At 37.8% G+C, this 18,463-nt stretch overlaps 2 protein-coding genes across 2 annotated transcripts in view; both read right to left on the minus strand.

The window, feature by feature from the left end:
- LOC121312290 (sickle tail protein homolog) overlaps window positions 1-2,962 on the minus strand; it is a 211,875-nt gene extending 208,913 nt beyond the window's left edge. Inside the window, exons 1-2 of the mRNA XM_041244217.1 lie at window positions 2,838-2,962; window positions 2,660-2,741 (exon numbers count right to left, since the gene is read on the minus strand). Of these exons, the coding sequence (XP_041100151.1) occupies window positions 2,660-2,741; window positions 2,838-2,840 (85 nt within the window). The 5' untranslated portion in view covers window positions 2,841-2,962. The remainder of the gene's footprint in view (window positions 1-2,659; window positions 2,742-2,837) is intronic.
- Window positions 2,963-15,389: 12,427 nt separating this feature from the next.
- On the minus strand, window positions 15,390-18,096 carry LOC121312418 (OTU domain-containing protein 1-like). Its single transcript, XM_041244237.1, has one exon. The coding sequence runs from the start codon at window positions 18,086-18,088 to the stop codon at window positions 16,634-16,636; it is 1,455 nt and encodes a 484-aa protein (XP_041100171.1). The 5' UTR covers window positions 18,089-18,096; the 3' UTR covers window positions 15,390-16,633.
- Window positions 18,097-18,463: the final 367 nt, after the last annotated feature.

Below are 18,463 nucleotides of genomic sequence, written 5' to 3' on the forward strand. Positions count from 1 at the left end.
AAAGTCTCATCTTCCCTCATATGTGCTGGCAGCTCATTCCAAAGTTTGGGGGCTCTATAACAAAAGGCCCTTCCTCCCCATTTAACATACTTTATTTAGGGAATACAAGCAATCCCATATTCAGGGATCTAAGGTTACGATTGGGGATATATGAGGTAAGCAATTCTCCTAAATAGGTTGGTGCCAAGTTGTTTAGTGCCTTGTAAGTTAATAACAGTATTTTAAAATCAACTCTAAAATTTACAGGAAGCTAATGCAAAGAAGCCAGCACTGGGGTGATACGTTCCCTTTGATATCATCATCGATGTAGTTGACAAGTACCCTGGTGTATGCCACGATTCATTCATTCTACAGAACAGTGGTTTATTTAGAAATTGTGAACAGGGGCTTCTAACAGGAGGCTGGCTTTTAGGCAAGTTGTATTTGTGAGGGTGTCCTCTGAATAACATACTGCACTTGAAGTTGTTTTAATATCTCACTAAAAGTATGTTTGCAGGTGACAGTGCACACCCACTAAAACCATGGATAATGACCCCAATTTTAAATTCATTCATTAAATTAATACACAGAACCAGAAACAAAATACATCAGTGCTCACAATCATACTCGAAACAACACTGCAAGATGTTTTGGGATTCTGCTACGGTATGCAAGATATTTTTGGTGTGGTGCATTCTGCACAATACTGCCACTCAGCGTGGTCTGGAGCATGGAGAAGAAATGTTACCAGGGGACAATGGTGACATTGATGAAATCCTACACAACCCTGTGCCACAGGCAAGGCAGATACGTCAACAGATCATGAATTCTTGACCACATAGTAAGTATGAACATTTACCTCGGTTATCTATATGTAAATAACAATTATTCATATATAATCAGTTCTAATAATTAACCTGGTTAAAACACAGAGATGTAACAAACGTTATTAATTGTTTTATTTTGAGTTTTCAGCAACAATACATAATATTGATTCAATGTATTACAAGCATGTAACACACTGTTCTTCTAACCACTTGGTGGCTTCTCTTTCCCTGGTGGTCCTCCGCTGTGCCACAGCAAGTGCCTTGCCTTTGCCTCGGGGATGACCCCGTTTGGATGTAGAAGGATACTGCTGGTGTTAGATGGCAGTTCGTATGGCAGAGATCGTGGCAGTGCAGGGCTCTGGTGCAACGGGGGCAGTGCAGGGCTACATATTGTTAAAGCAAGCAGCTTTGAACTGACACCCTGGGATCCTTCAAGAAGCTGCTTGATGAGATTCTGGGATCAACAAACTACTAACAACCAAACGAGCAAGATGGGCCGAATGGCCTCCTCTTGTTTTGTAAACTTTGTTATGTTCTTAAGAACATCACAACTGTGAACTCAGGTCAAAACCGCTCTACACATAAAATATCAAAAAGCAACAGAGAACTATACTTACTATTTACATCTTTAACAATAACGTTATACTTTTATAATGAAGTCATTCATTTGATATTTAAAGTACAAAGTTGACATCTATGGGGCACTTCAGCAGCCTTGCCAAATGCAATAACAGATAAGCTCACAAGTCACTTTCTACTGTTAAGAGAACCAGTCAAACCTGCTCATGTGACCACCTTTATTAAGAGGCCACCTGGCCTAAGTGGCCACTTTAAATTCGTCACAGTGATATCTGTGCTTTAATTTACCTGTATTAAGAGACCACCTGTCTAGCGCGACCAGTGACCACAATTCTCTTACCCAAAAGGGACTCAAACGTGTATTTAGCAACTATATTAGCGGGCTTTCATCTGTAATCAATAGAACTATACAAGGCTTTCTTGTAAAGCAAGAGAGAAAACATGTAGAAATGAAAGGTCCTCCTCACCCTAGATGTGACAGAATTAAAGATAGTGAACTTGGAAAGACGGAAAGTAGTTGACAAATTTGGCGTGGAAAGATCCAGAACATTTTGAAACGGAAAGTAGAACTGGGCATATTCATTGCTGTCACAAATAATGTCTTTATAAATGCATGAGCTAAATGAATGAAATTCAATTGCTGTGCTTCCTTTTGTTCTCATTCCATCTTGGAGTCGTTTACAGTGTATTTTAAACATACATACATACAGAATTACAGGAAGGCATGTCAGAGACACATAGAAAATGTATGGGCCCTTTTTTAAGAGACCACCTGTGTTAAAAGGCCACTATTTGACTGTTTCAGTGAATGGTGTCTGAATACAGATTTGACTGTACATAAATAAACGCAACAGGTTGGAGAACAACGTATTTAAAATAATAATCTAGTAGCCCCTCTTGTTTTCTGTATGTCATAGTCAAAAGATTACACCATCGGATGATCATTTCGTTAACTTAGGTAGGAACTACCAGCCTCAACACCGGAAAGCGATGTTCCTATATAAGTTGATAGACCACAAAATACAATGCGTGTAGTAAATTTATATATATATATATATATATATATATATTATTATATAATATATATATATATATATATATATATATATATATATATATATATATATATATATAACATAAAAAACAAAATAAGTTTTCACTTACACACATTTCAAAAATACCGCAAATTCATCATCTCGCAGTACATGGTCAGCAAGTACGTGATTTTATTAACCAGCAGAAGCACGAAGTCAAGAGAAAAGAAAAGTTCTTACTAGTTAATTTCAGGCTCCCCTTTCGCTCGCTCTGGGGTGGTAGTTCTGCAAACTGCACCCGGTTCCCAGACATCTCCAGCACCTTTAAAGAGATAGCTCTGTTATCTCTCAAACTGCATTCAAGTGTCCCAAAAACTAAAGCTGTTTTGTTTAGGAAACGCCTCTTCTTGCGCTATACCATTTGTTGTCTCGCTCGCTGTCCAGTTTCCTTGCTATTTCTGTCAGTTGCAGTTTCATCTATGCGAAGACTGCAGTGACTGCGCCGTCTATCGTCTCCGGAAACAGCGTTTTCGGTTCACCTGATGGGTGAGAATTGGACCAAAGGCAAGTCAGTGCTTTGCGGAAAGACGGTGGCATAATTGAACGGTAGAGATGTTTGAGTCCTGTTAAAAAAAAAAAAAAAACACCTTCAACCTTCACATGACTGCGGGAATTACGTCACCATAGTTCTAAACTGCTTTTCTGTTGTGGACAAGACGTACTGTACTCAGGAATACATTTGCATTCTAATATTTTACCCGCTTATACACATGATTAAAATATATCAGTAAGCAGCTGCTGCTTCTCCGGGGGCTCATCTTGCATTACTGGTAATGCTCTGGAATACAAATGGCACATGTGGAGTTCCCGTCGTTTAAAAAAAAAGTACAACAAAACATTATGAAACATACTAAATATAAAGTAAATAATTAATTATTCATGCACAAACGTGAATTCGGTGTCAATGGCTTAACAAAATTGATTTGCTGTATCCCTAACTAGGTTTTGACGTGGGTACGTTATTAGAATTTTTTCTAATCAAGTAAAAATAAGCATATCTGCAATCATGTCTGCAATCCTATGAAGATTATTAGAACAAAATGATGTATGTACTCTAATCTATAGTGCATGAACACATACGCATGCATGGGTAGGGGTTGCAATATCTCATGATATTTACTGTACTAAGTTTGCAATGTAATCTCTCATCAGTCTAAAATCAAACATTGACTAAGTGATGTTGAATACTGGTGACAGGCTACAAAACCCCCATATTTAAATGGTTGAAGCCGATAAGTAATACAGTTTGTTATTCAGTGTGCAAGAATTTAATATGTCAGATAACCTCACAGGGTTCTTAAAAAGGGAAATCCTGCTGAAAAGAGTGGAGTCAGGCCCCCAGAGAATTAATATCCAGAGTAGCAGACTATGAAATCCAGAGGGCTCTTCGATCATCATTGGACAGGGTTGCATGCCGCTGCCCTCACTGTGTGTTTGCTGAAAGACAGAGCCAGTTTTTTTCACATGCATTCAGCATCCAGGCAGAAACATTTAGAATCCCTCGAGCCCAGTCTATAAGCCCTAAAAGAAGTTCATTCATTTCTATTGAACAGGTATAAATAAACCCTAAGATTAAACCAAGCCATTCTTGTGTGGTGGGCTAAAGGGCCTATGGCATCATATTATTGAAACAAGAAGCTTTGGGAAGGATTGCAGATTAACCTGTGACACGCTGCTGTCCATTTTGTATTTATTTGTTATAAAATTCCGTATCGGGATAAGAGTTTCACAATGTCAGTTTCAAGAGTGACAGCATCAATTATATGCAAACACGTTACACCAGAACATCTTACGGCCGTTAGCAACATCAGAGGGATTCATAGCAATACTGGTTTCCGCATCAGCGTTGGCAATACATGTACACTGAAGACAAATGAGGGGATTTGTTCTAAGTTTTGTAATGGTTAATCACTGCTGTATTAGGCAAGCCTCTTCACGGTAACATAAAATGGTTCTTGTTCTTGTGCATTTCGGGTCCTATTTCTGTACATTTGTAAGTCAAGTGATTGCTTTTTAAACCATTTATGTAAATCAGTAATGGGTTTTTACGGACTATGTATCCAGTTATGTAACCAGAAAGCTGTATTACAATTCCCGTCTCTTGCTGTTCACCAGCTCTCTAACAATGTTCATTACATTCAAAATGAAAGCGAGCAGCTAAATGCAGTAGCTTTGAAAGGAAATAAATCTGATGTCTGTGAATGAGTGTGCACAGTACCACTTGCTATGTTAGTGATTTTCCATTTATTGATTCCAATATTCAAAAGTTACACACATACAGATTAACCATTTATCGTTAGACACAACAACGTAGCACCAAATTGTAATCAGATAATTATCAGTTACCTAATATTCTCGGAGAGAGCTCAGGTACGGAGCTGGTCTGTCGTCAGGCGAGGATTCAGGGAGCTTTTCTCATTCGCACTGTCAAGTGCCTGTCTTAAATATCTTGCCTAACACTGTGTGTGCATGAAGCTGAACTTTGTGAACTCTGTTTTCCTGACAATATCTAAATGCTATCAATTTCATGGCGTGAGTTACAATGTTGTTCCAGACACAGAACATACATCTCTTCTACACAAGGTCAAATGTACCCCACTTTATCAATTCTTTATTCCGCTGTGTCCTGGGCTGGTTACATTGGAAACATCCTCCCGCCTTGCAGCTGAGCTTGAGCACAGCGTTCTCAAGTGTGCTTGCAATGTATTTAAACTTCATTGACCCCTACAGTCAAATATCCACAAGATGAGTTTGAACCATGTGGTATTACATTCAAGCACTCCATGTTGGTGTGCTAGTGCTACCAGATATTACATTGAGATTTGTGTTAAATGATGTGACAGTAAATAATGAGCTAATGAGCTCTAATACTGGTACTTTGTTTGAGGCAAGTGAGGTGTCATTAATGCTGAGCTGAAACATAAGCACTGGGAGACTGGGATGTGTTGTCTAGCCCCCTTTATATGAAGATTTGAGGCAGCCTAGGGCCTTTTCTCATATGTGAACACTCCAAAAAAAGAAAAGGCAGGTCTGGCCCAGGTTTAGGCCGCTGTTTCGATGTGGCCCAGGGCCTGCAATCCGAGACCAGGGCCGGCCTTTACGTATGTATGAACGCAAAGCAGATTTAGGGCCGGCTTTTTGTATCACATGACCAATTTGGTTACGTAGCTCAGTAGACACTCCCATACTCCGACATGCGCGAAAGGTAAATAGAAAGCTGAACACTGTGCTAGGCAAGACGGCAGTGGATCAATATTGAATGGTAATTATTTCTACATCATACAACTTTAATTATAAAAATATTAAATTAAAAAAAAAATCTAGCGGGTTGACGTTTTCAGGTTGTTTTTGTCACATAATATACGAGCTGCAGTGCATTCATAATTATGCTTAATTTGTCACAATTCCATCTTCTTCTTGTTATTTAGTAACTATGCGATAAACATAGAAACTGCAGGATTGTTTATTTTGCATGCAGCGATATACACAGCTACAGAAGTGTGAGTCTTCACATTAAAATGCCGATCATTTCTTTTAGCTGCTTGCTTTTACACACTCATAAAACACTGCTCTCATCCACAAATATTAGATGCACCATGTGAGACCCTCACTGTAATATTTCAATGCCTGTTATTGTGATTATTATTGTCAATGTTATTCTATTGACGCTAGAGCAGTGGTTTATTATGTATCGTGCATTTTGTTGAGCAAAGTGTATTTGAGATGTGAAGGTGGAGTGCTGTATTTAGATTAGGCCGATTCCCTTAATGAAGTATTTGTTTATATGTGGGACAAGGGTTTTGTTATTGTCATATGTTGGGTAATCTTCCAAGAGAAGGGGTAATGCTAATGTTCAGTCTTTACTGATAATGGTTAGGGACTAGAGAACAGCAAGGGCCCCTTAAAAACACAAATGTGAACGGGGTTGCAGACCTAAATATGGGGCTACCCTGGGTGAATGGAGTCTTACTAGCTCATGTTGATTTTAGGCTTCTAACTTGCAGTCTGATCAGTTCACTCAAACAATAAAAGACCACATTTTGGTTTACACAGTGTTAGTAACGTCCATTTAGAATTGGTATTCAGAAAGGCAGCATTAAAGGATTACTTCCGAGCAATTTCATTTTTTAATCCTTGCTTGCAGCCCATGCTGATTCATTTTTATTAACTGTTCCAGGTGTGTTGCCCAAAAAAATGACCTGGCCTTTACTGTACCCTTCTTAAAACTGTCATTTCCTCTATAGCTTCCAAAAAATGTGGTGCGTACCATAAATGGTGTTCCTCCTACTTCCATGAAGATAGTAAGCATTGAGGAAAGGCCATCTATCCCTCCAGAACAATGTGAACACCTATATTCAACATATTCATTCCAACAAAACAAATGTTTAAATATGCAAAGAGACGATGTAAAAAAATGTAAGTGTTCCAAAGGGCATAACTCTACCATTTTTACTTATATTGCTGAACCATACTTATATTGCTGAACAACATTAATGCTGTTTCCGGCTATAGAAACAAAGTGATGAACTGCTATTATGAACGTCTAATAGATTTAAAATAATGTTTGATGTCTACTGGGAAAATCATTTTTTTATCTGCATTGATAGTGGTGAGTTCCAGTCTGAGTTCAGCTTGCATAGTTAGTTGTCATCCGAAATCCGCAAACGTTAAGATTGAATCTTTAAAAACAAAGCTGAGGAGCACAGTCCTTTGTAATTAAAAGCTGAATAATTTACAGACTGCAATTAACTCGTACAATATACGACTAATTAAAAACAGAGTCAGTATGCTGTCTGGTGGAAATAAGTATGTGATTTATTCAGGATTTTATTAACATCATATCTTAGTTATTTTTAAATTAGGATCCCATTCTTTCTGCATCATGCGCACAAGGAATAATTCCAGAACTTTCCACCATCCTTCTTTCTCTTGAGCCCGGCTCCGGACAGCGCATGCACTGTGTGAGCACTCGATCACATTGATATCGGGAGCTTGGTCTAAAGCAAGGCATTGTGCAATCAGGGAGGGGTGTTATTGACACTCATTGGGTTAGGTGGTCTGATTTGAACCACGTAGTATTTCTCACATCCACTGGTTAATGGTTACTCAATACTGTACCAGTGGAACGTGAAGGTAAGACCTGATTCTGAGGGTCACAGGGGTGCTTCAGACTTGTTCGTTTTAAAAGGTCGCCAGGAATTGCTGAGTGAAAAAGAAAATGATATGAAGTAACTCTAAACAACAACAACAACAACAAGTTAGTTGAGATAACCCTGATATTTCAGCTTGAACATTTAATAAACACATATCATAAGAAAATGTCTACAATTGAAGTGATCTTCTACTTTATATGTGTGTGTGGGGGGGTGGGGGGTGGGGGAATGTGTTCTGTTTTATGTAACACACTATGTTTGCTGAAAGGTTAAATAGTCAGGCATGTTTCTTAAGGAGGATTAGGTATGTACTTAGAAGACAGCCAGTGATGGATGTCAGGAGTTTTGTGTGGGATGGCTGTTGCTCCAGGTGCAGTCCTTATTGTGATTACACTGTGGACAGCTAATATAAAGTTAGCTGAAATGTACAATTACCGCAGTGACTCTGTGTTCTTTCATAAAGTTTGATTAATTAAATAAGGTTTGATATTCCTGAAAATTGTTAGTTTGTTTAACATCTTAAGTAGTTTAATGCATCTAAATGTTGTTAACCAAGGATAGGAAAGCTCTCCAATCAGCACTCAGGTTGTTTTAGTTAATGCTTATCTTTGTTAAAATACCAGCTAACAACATTGACAGCACACAGAGTAATGGCAATGTTACACTTGTATTAGCTTGTTATTTAACTTGGTTTGATACCATAATGCATTCCTAGTTAAATATAAGACATCAGTATGCACTGGCTAATCCACGCCACGTTGTGACTTTAACAGGAGTGACAAGTGCTGCCACCTGTTGGTAGACTCCAGTACCATCACAGCATCATACTCTTGCACTCCATACTGTACTTTGAGTGAACTATATTCAAAATATAAGCATGCTTATTCCTTTATTTTAGTTGTATGTAACAACAAGAAAATACATTGCTTTCCTGTTGTGCATTGGGGGCATTGTTGTGGCTGCTGTCTTCTGTCTGCACCTAGCACAAAAGATTATTGTTTTGGAAATGAGTTTTTTTAATGAGTAGTTTTTCGTCCTCAATAAAATAGTGCAACTCTCTGTTTCGCTTGTGCGGTCCTGCAGAACATCTTTGCCTATTCCCAGTCCACCAAATTTCCTTTAAAATTAAGGACTTTTTTCAAAGAGTAGCATTAAAAAAATCTAACATGGTTTGACTGACAGGAAATGGTCAATTATTCAAAGTATTACCACATGAAATTGTGTGCACACCTGTTAATACTGTTTACCGTCTTTAACCTTGCCACAAGGAGCTTCCAGCTTGCAGTGCCAGACCTTGATTAAAGGGAAGGTAATACACAAGGCCATGCTGGCAAAGCATTTTCTGATGACAGCAAGTAATTAGATTCCCACTGTTGGGCAGGTTAAAATAAGTTCTTTTGCAGGCTGGGAGCCACAGCAAGAAATCAACCCACTTTTTCAATGTCAAAGTTGGGATAGTGTTATTCAGACATTCTGGAACTCCCAGATATGAAAGCAGGTGGAGGGCAGGTCTCAACATTGCATGTAGGGGGGCTGGGAATGAGAACAAGAGAGTTTATACACAGGATGAGATGTTCTGTTTTACTGGAAGGTAAGGGGGACCACACAAACGAAACGGAGACTTGGACTATTTTATCAGAAGAAGAAAAATCACTCCAATTGCAAACCTGGTTTCCAAAGCAATAATCTTTTGTGCTATGTGCTGACAACAGCCACAGCAATGTACTCTTCCATAAGGGCATCTAGTGTGGCAATCCTGTCAACATTATGGGAGGCATAAATAGCAACCACAGAGCTGCTGAAGCAAACGGTGGAAAAAATGAAATAGTAACAGTTGTATAAATCTGTGTATTTGTAGTCTTTAAATATGGTCTTTATATACATGTGGTTTGACATTTAAACTATATATTTCATAGACTTTTGAGAATGGTGATTTAGATCTCCTTATGCCAGGACATCATTTCAACATTGGATGCCAGGATATGAATAAATAAAAACTAAAATCAGGAAGCCTGAACAATATGGCATGGCAGATAGAAACGTCAGTCAGGCACAGCCCTGCAGGCTGGAGATCCTCAGGAAAGCACCGGACTGGAAGCTCAGTGGGTACAAGTAAAGCAGCACAAAATATACCCCCCAAAAAACACATGCAAAGATAGCCACCTTGATTTAAAGTATCAGGTAGTATAAGGGCTGGGTTCACTCTGGAGCCCTGATGGGAGGTTCTCCTCCCATCCCAGAACGCAATGCAGCTCTTCATTACACTCCGCAAGGACTGGATGCAGAGGTTCAGGCCTGAGGTAAGCTGCAGTTCAAAGCACTTTAGTGGCCACTGCACCGTGACTGACTGTAGTCAGTGCTATCATCCGTCCTCACCAGTTATGAGCACTACATTTACAAATTTATAAGAAAGACCGGCATTTATTGGGTTTACTAAATACCCTTACATTGTTTGTGGTGTGTTAGTTCTGAAGTGCTGGATGGTAGCACTGGAGACTGTAATCATCCTTATTTATCATCCACAGAGCAGGGACTATTAAAATGATGTGGTTAGCCACATGGCCATCTTATTAGGTCAGAGGTCAATGTCATGGTCATTAACACATTCAGCTAATACAACCCTAGCTTTTGACAGCACATCAGTAGCCGCTTTGCAAGCTTTCATTTTTTTTGTACGATATCGTAGGTTGAACTTGACCAACTCAATCATAAAATAATGTTGTGTACTGACTGAGAATATAGCCACTATTTCAAATATCTACTTAACTGGTTCTCCTGTGCAGTTTAATAATATATTATATAATAATAATAATAATAATAATAATATAATAATAATAATAATAATCATTCTGTGACTCACCCGTATAAATTAGTACTACTACTAATAATAATTAAGCCTTATAAGTGTGATATTCACACTTAGCAATCGTATATATATATATAGTAATATATATATATATATATATATATATATATATATATATATATATATATTTTTTTTTTTTTTTATTTTTATAGTGGACCACCATCACAAAGCTCTGAGACTAGGGTTTGTGAACAATGCATCAGTTGCAGAGTCACTTACAACAACGTCTCACCCAAAAGATGGAGCACAAGGAGGTTAAGTGACTTGCTCATGGTCAAACAATGAGTCAGTGGCCGAGCCGGAAACCTCCTGCAATGCCGCTCTTCCATGTTTGGTGGTAGTCTTGGGATAGCACCCATTGCCTACCCAGGGGGGAATTGTGGCAAAAGAACAATGGGGATTACAGAAGAGGGGACAAGCTTTCAACACAGCCCTTCCACGCTGGCATATAAAGCAAGTCTGTTTAAAACTTAATCAATAGGCAGACTTCTTTATTTTGGTTATTCATCCATAATTTCAAAATTGTCAATCAAAATATAAGGAAAAACTTATTCAAGCAGACAAACATTTTGGATAGTGCTTTATATATATATATATATATATATATATATATATATATATATATATATATATATAATATGTGTGTGTGTGTGTGGGTGTGTGTGGGTGTGGGTGTGGGTGTGGGTGTGTGTGTATATATATATATTTACAACACTTCATTTCAAATAAACTACCCATATGCAACATAAACCTGACAATTAAGTTTATGTGTCATATGCTTTAATACGCTTTTTTCCTGAATTATTTTTGCATAAAGATGCCTGTGTTTATCACAGCATGGTAGCAAATTTGCTTCAATACATGTCACAACAGATTTTGGTATCATTTTTGAATGGGAAAGCTGCTTCCTCTTTGTAATCTTGTGCGCTGTTCTCTGATCCCATGGGGTTAATTGGCTTCCCCATGCATGGTCCTATTACAGTTGTCCTGCTGTGTTTTTGGCATAGACAGAACAGGTCATATGCTCTGCTAATCTAGTTCATGTGATATTGAAATAAATTGTTAGCAATTGCATTGTGTGCACTGAGCTGCAGCTATAATAGCTTGTTCATCTCTTCGCAGTGTCAACGCTAACACAATTTGCTTGATAAATACTTTCCCTGGTAGAAATGGTATGCTAATAATCCTGTAATATACTCTCAGTGCTAGTATCTGCAGAAATGCAGCAGAATATATGTATCTATATACAGTATTTGGTAGACTACAGCACTGAATGGATCTGGGGTGTCTGTGAAATGCAGAAGATTTGTCCAGTCTTTCTGATTTCTAATCAGTTCCTAATCAGGTCAGCATTGAGTTAAAATCTATAGCAGCCTATTTTGAATAAGTGACAAGGCATCACTTCAGGGAGGAATAAAACAATCACTGTATCAAACAAGAAAGAAGCAATTTAGTAGTCGAGTATAACAAGGAGCAGTTATTATTATTATTATTATTATTATTATTATTATTATTATTATTATTTATTATTATTATTTCTATCTTTAAAAGTGTCTTTGCCTTTGTAGAACTGGGTCCAGAGTGTTCTTAAAATGTCTGAATATAATGAATAAAGTAGTAATATTACAGTGGTCTTTAAAAAAATTATTACGCTAAAATGTGTGTAGGTTATACAGTAGTATATTTCAATGTGGCAAGAAGTCAAACTCAGAAAAGCAGAAAAGACTCAGTTTCACAGGGAATGAATCTATATCCTGTCACCTGTAATAGATCTTACAGGCCACTTTTAGTTATTAAGGATGTGGAAAGAATAACATACTGACCATGGGTGGATTTCCTCAATAAAGGCAGTAAAATGTAACCCAATGATTTATTTCAGTCATAAGGTCACCATTTGTAATGTTAATGGGGTTTTTTTTGGCTTCAGATCCGTTTGCACGTTTGTGCTGAGAAACAGCAGCAGTCAGACAGATTGCTGACCTCATTTCTGAAGAGTAAAAGCTATGATGGTGTAGAACTAACCTGTTGTGTGATTATAAAACAATAGCTGCACAACAATAAAAATACATAGCTTGCTAAATGAAATAAACTAATCAACAAAATAAATACTAAACAAAGGATATTTGTATCGCAAATATTTAACAAAATAATATTATGTTGGATACATGAGGCACACAATGCTGCTCAATGTAATTTCTTTTACAACTTTTGTTTCACTGCATTTCTGGTTTTGACCACTAGGTGGCCCCATGAAAATGCTAATCTGATTCTCTGGGCCCTGTATACAAAGCGTCACGTGTGAACGTCTGCTACCACTTTGCTGTCACTCTGGAAACTCTCGTGCGACATTCTCAGAGGATTTTTTTGTTTTGTTTTGTTTTATTTTTTTGATGTTAAAAAACAGACGCTAAACTTTAAATATGCTTTGTGAGAAACCATCAGAAAGTATAACATATTTTACATTGAGTTTACATGTGTTCCCATGCCTGCAATAGTTTAACCAATTAAGATACACATGTATAAATGAATTGGATGAAGATAGTTTGCAAATTGCACACTGTGCTGTTTGTATTGAATTACTATACTGTATAGTTAATGGTTAGGGTTGCAGGGTTTGCTGGTTAGATGCATATGCAGCAGTGTGGAAGTGTATTAGAACAATGCACTGCTTCTGTAGCTTTGATTTGTTGTGCATATGAAGTCAAACCACTGGAACTGAAAATATGAACCACAGAGTGGTCTAACAGTTTCACATATGAGTGCCTATTAAAATTCTCACTTCCCGAGGTTTTCATGCAGGTAGGTATATAAAGCATATAAATCACAAATCTTGAGGTGTTCTAATATATTTGATCAATACATATTTTTTGCTCTGTCATATATCTAGCTCTCCCCTTTTTTTGATTCCACTATTTATAGACCAGATTTTTTTTGATTCCACTAATTATAGACCACTTATACTAGAGCTTTAACTGCAGTATTCACAATTACCACTAGATGGACACACTTAAACAGAATGCAGCAAATGATTCTGGGAGTGTGGGTAGTGAAGGTCATGTTGCTGCACAAATGTAGTGTTACAAATACAATTAAACCAAATTGTGCAAATTGAGAGATTATATAATATATCCTAAATGACATTTAGTTTCTTAAAGCTAACAAGAAATGTTGCTCATGACATTTGAGTACAGGCTGTCACAGTTTTGATCATGTCTAAATCTTGAGTCAACGTTTGTTATGTTCCTCTTATGGTTATGTAGCCATGACAGCTAGTGCCTTCCATGTAACTAATATCACAATCGGTGGCTTAAAATGGGTTCAAAACCGATAGCTGTTTGCTCCTGCATCTCTGCCCCAACTTGAAGACTCCTTGAGACTCCACACTCCTTTACAAGCAAGTCTAAATTAGTCCTGGTATCAGTACCTCCAACCTCTGTGGCTGTATAGATAACTACTTGATTATATGATGGAAACTGGTATTTAGAAAAAGAAGAACATATTTTTGTAAGTTGCCTGTCCACTGTAAATGCTGGTAAAAGAGTGTTTGAATATGAGGCACAATACTCCCTCATACAATGTGCGACATTGTTCTTGGCTGCAGATGGTCTATTGTTTGCATATAGTGGGGGTCCTTTAAATGATGCCTTTGGGTTCACTCAGACATGGCTTGTTAATGGCAAAATAACTATAACTTTAGTAAATCTCAAGCCACAATTGACATTACTAGGAAGATGATAATAGGCTGTACTAATCTTCATGGTATGTACACACACACACACAAAGATTAAGATTAGATTAAGGAAAACAGTTTGTGAAAATTGTCTGTGCTTTGTGTGATATTTAATGCAAACACTGAGCCCTTAAACACAAGCGGTTTTGTCCTAAATTAAACCCATTGTTAAGATTGTAACAATTAGGTTAGTCCATGCTGACATCAAATTGTACCTGTTCTATAGTTTACTGTATATGGGCCCTTCAGCAATTCACTGCAGCGATATAAACAAGCAGTTGTCTATATAGTATTCTACTTGTAGCAACAGTGAATCCTTTATATATGATAAATGAAAGATTAGTTTTGTAAGGTAATGTTTAATATAAAAAACATACTGCAGAACAGAACTAGCTGGTATCCGCATCATTGTCTTCTTTCTTAAACATACTTGTGTAGAACCGCTTCCCTCTGGCTGTATGCTGCCTTGGAATTTGTCAACCAACTGAACAGTCCACCTCTCATGTAATGCACAGAAGCTTACAGCTGTATGATCCCAACTGCCTTTTCATTTGGTGCTTTTCCAAAGGAAGATCATTCGGATTAACTTTAGAGAACAGCACAGAAGAGCTACAGGAACTACAAATACAGGAAACCCGTGACACACTTTATTTGGAAAAACAGGCTGGAATATTTTCTTTCCCTTAATGTATGCCTAGTTTATGGATAACAAAGACTATTCATTTGAAAGAAAAAGCTATAGAGACTCATGTTTTTTTGTTTTTTGTATTTACCATAATAATAAAATTTAAAAAAAAAAACATTTGCGAATGTCTAAAAAATTATAATCTTGGTTCACATCACAAAATGTATATTTAGAAAATATAAATGTATTTATTTTTTCCCCTAGGGATTTGTCATTTTCTTTCTTTCTCATGTTAATGGAGGACACTATTATAAACACAAACGCTGTGTTTTTTTTTTTTGTAACCTTTTTTTTTTAAAGGCATATATTTCCCATGATGTGTTTTTCATCAATGCCAATTGCCTGAAACAAGAAACAGTACAAATGCAGTTTATCATTGTGACACATTAATCATAAAATGCAGGAGGTTAGCCAGGAATTCTGACAACCAACACCGGATGAAACATTGTGTACTTTGTACTGTATAGCCATAAAAAGGCTGTAATCTTCAGTTATTTTCATAACTTGGTAAATTGTGTTGAGTAAATCTATTTTAGCTCTGGAACTAAAAAAGCTAAGCTGGAGCATGAAAACTAAACCAATCACATTTAATTGAACAAAACAAAGTGTACACATGAGTTAAAATATAAAAGCAAAGAAGATTCAGACTCAATACTAAAAGACTTACTTAAAATCATTTGGCCAAGTTTTCAAAATAGCTCTCAAAGTCTCAGCAATACTGTACTTGACACAATTCACTAACTCCTAACCCAAGTTTACACATCGATCTGCCTTTAAATGTGCCAATGAGCTGCTTTATCAATACTACTACTACTAATACATTATTGGCTATGCATCATAAACGTTATTTTGTATGCATACAAACACCTCAATTTTTTTCTTTTTTTTTTTTTTAGACAAAACTAAAAAATATGAAAATTGTATATAAAAAAACACAGTTCACTGAAAATTTCAATCAAATGTATTCATTCCATCCAAGTGATATTATAATGATATAAACACAGTATTTTCAGTTCGACCCAGCAAACCACTTTGAAAATGATGCAATCTGCCACAATGATTTCCAATAGAATAGACACTATTTTAACAATACCATTCCATCATACAAAACAAGCTCCACATTCAAACTATTATTGAATTGTAAATGTTCGACCCAGCAAACCGACAAAGGCAACTAAGTAAACTGCAATATTATGCAATAGTCAAGCCCCCCCCCCCCCCTTTCCTATAATATACTAGTATGCACTGCAGTAAGCCACTAATAATTTTACTACAGTCCATTTTAAAACGCAATTGTGAGTTACACAGTGCGGTACAGAAAAGACCTATTCAGTACCTGTATAACTGAAATTCATTTCCACACCATGAGAGACGTAAGACAAGTGAAGAGGCATTACAAATCAAGCACACTCTTTCTCTCTGACACAAACATTAAAAAAGGAATCAGTTTTAAGAATACCTCCAATGTACAACTCTCGGAATAACCAAGTTGAGTATTCTGTATATATTTAAAAAGCACTTTAAAAAATGGAAGTAAAGAAAGTCCCAATAATATTATACTGCAGGCGGCACCGCAACCTTCAGCAGCTTTGCTTTGGAAAACATTCAGTTAGAAAAACGAATAATAAGTTAAGGCAAAATTTATAGAACCAGATACAGTAAAATAAATTGCAATAGGGTTACAGTTGTACATATTCTGATTAAAATCATTTTCTTTTCCTCAGGCACTGCCGTTCTGTTCGATGTACATTTTGGAAAGAGAAGCAGCCATCGACTTTGCCAGTTCTTCGTCCCTGTTCCTTTGCACCTGGGTCTGTCTGCACCAGTTCTCATACTCGGGGTTGGGCAAGGGTCGATCGGACACCGTATCATAGTGTCCATTACTGAGCCAGCTTAACCAAATGCTCAGCTTGGAGGGCTTCTCGTCGCCCAGGTAATGCACCATCGTGGATACGGTGGGGCTTTCCAAGCTGCCCCCGGTAGTGAGATGAATGTTAACGTTCAACATCTGGCTCATTGCTAACAGCTCTGGATAGCCGGCCCACGCTCCATCCTGGGCAGCGTTAATCAAAAATTCACCGACATCGCCTTCAATAATCGGGTTAAAATCATCCAGGTGGTCCGCTATGTGGTGGAGGGTTTGTTCCCTCAAATCTTTGTGCATGGACTGCTCCCCATACACGGCTTTACTGACAGCCCTGTACAAGCAGTTACCATCTGGGATGATGTGAAACCTGTACTTCTGCCTTTCGTGGAGGTATTTGTTTTGTTTTTCCACTTCAGCAAAATAATGTACGATTTTCTCATTTTTGTCAGTTTTATTTTCAGCGACAGGAGCAAGCTTTGCTAAATGTGCGATATTAACTTCAGGCGCTTCGGAGTCAATATTCTTGTTGTCTTCATAACTATCTTGATAACTTTGGTGTCTACTTTGTGCTGGATCCAAAACTTGCCGTCCCCTATCTTTTAAAAGTATGGGCTCTGCCTCCGCATCATTTTGCGCTTCAGTAGTACTGTTAGGCTTAAAGCCAGATTCTTTTTCCAAACCAGTATCCTTTGGTTCACAAACTTTGACATAATATGGCATCCTGTCAGTGTTGATCATGTTGTTTTCTATCACCTTTTGATATTGCTCAAACACGTCCACGTTGTTCTTCATGTTCTCAATAACATCATCCAGCCACCCGGTTTCTGGTGTATAGTTCTCCCTTTCCAGGACAACGGCGCTCGGGGGGCTTCGGAAATAGTTTCTCGACGTGGGTTCAGTGCTACATCTTGAGTCCTTTATAATCTGTACAGGCACAAACGTTTCCACTCCAATGGGCCTGGTGGTAATCGTGATCTGTGCAGTAGAGGTATAGCAGATTGGCTTGTTCGCTGAGCCAGTAACAGCTTCATAACAAGAAAAAGCAGGCATGTTTGCAACAGACGCGGTGTTTTTAACTGGATCCTCGCAGTCTTCTGTGCCACTCTTGGTAATACTAATAGCAATATCAGTAGCAGAAGTACCAGCAACAGGCACGTTATCAAGAACAGTTGCTATAGGAATCGAAACTTTACAAGCACATCCAGGGAAATGTGTCAACGCACTGCTGTAGAGCTGCATTTTAAACTTGCACCCACCCCGGTAATACAACACAGGATGAGAATGGCAGTTAAAAATACTCACGGGCATCACAGTCAACGTAAATGACGTGAAGCATGTATCCACAGCTCTGAGCCTAATTCTTGCAGTCAGTCAGAATATCCCACTTTAGCCATCTTGCGTCACCGCCGGGCGCTCCCCTAATTATAGAATGTAACAGGACCCTACTCTATCCCGATCCTCTTAATGCGCTCACCGAGTGGCTGCTTCGATTGCTGACTGTGCACATGGAATTCAAAGTATTTGATGTGTCACAGGACACTTTTGGAACTACATTCGTTGAACAGCAAATCCTGTTTATTCTGTAACGTCTAAAACGTCAGGACGTTGGAATGCGAAAGGCTCGTCAAGGCGCACAAAATATGATGACGCGTACGTTATAAAACACCCTATACTGGCCAGAAT

This window comes from Polyodon spathula, chromosome 3 (assembly GCF_017654505.1).
Source record: "Polyodon spathula isolate WHYD16114869_AA chromosome 3, ASM1765450v1, whole genome shotgun sequence".
NCBI lineage: Eukaryota > Metazoa > Chordata > Actinopteri > Acipenseriformes > Polyodontidae > Polyodon > Polyodon spathula.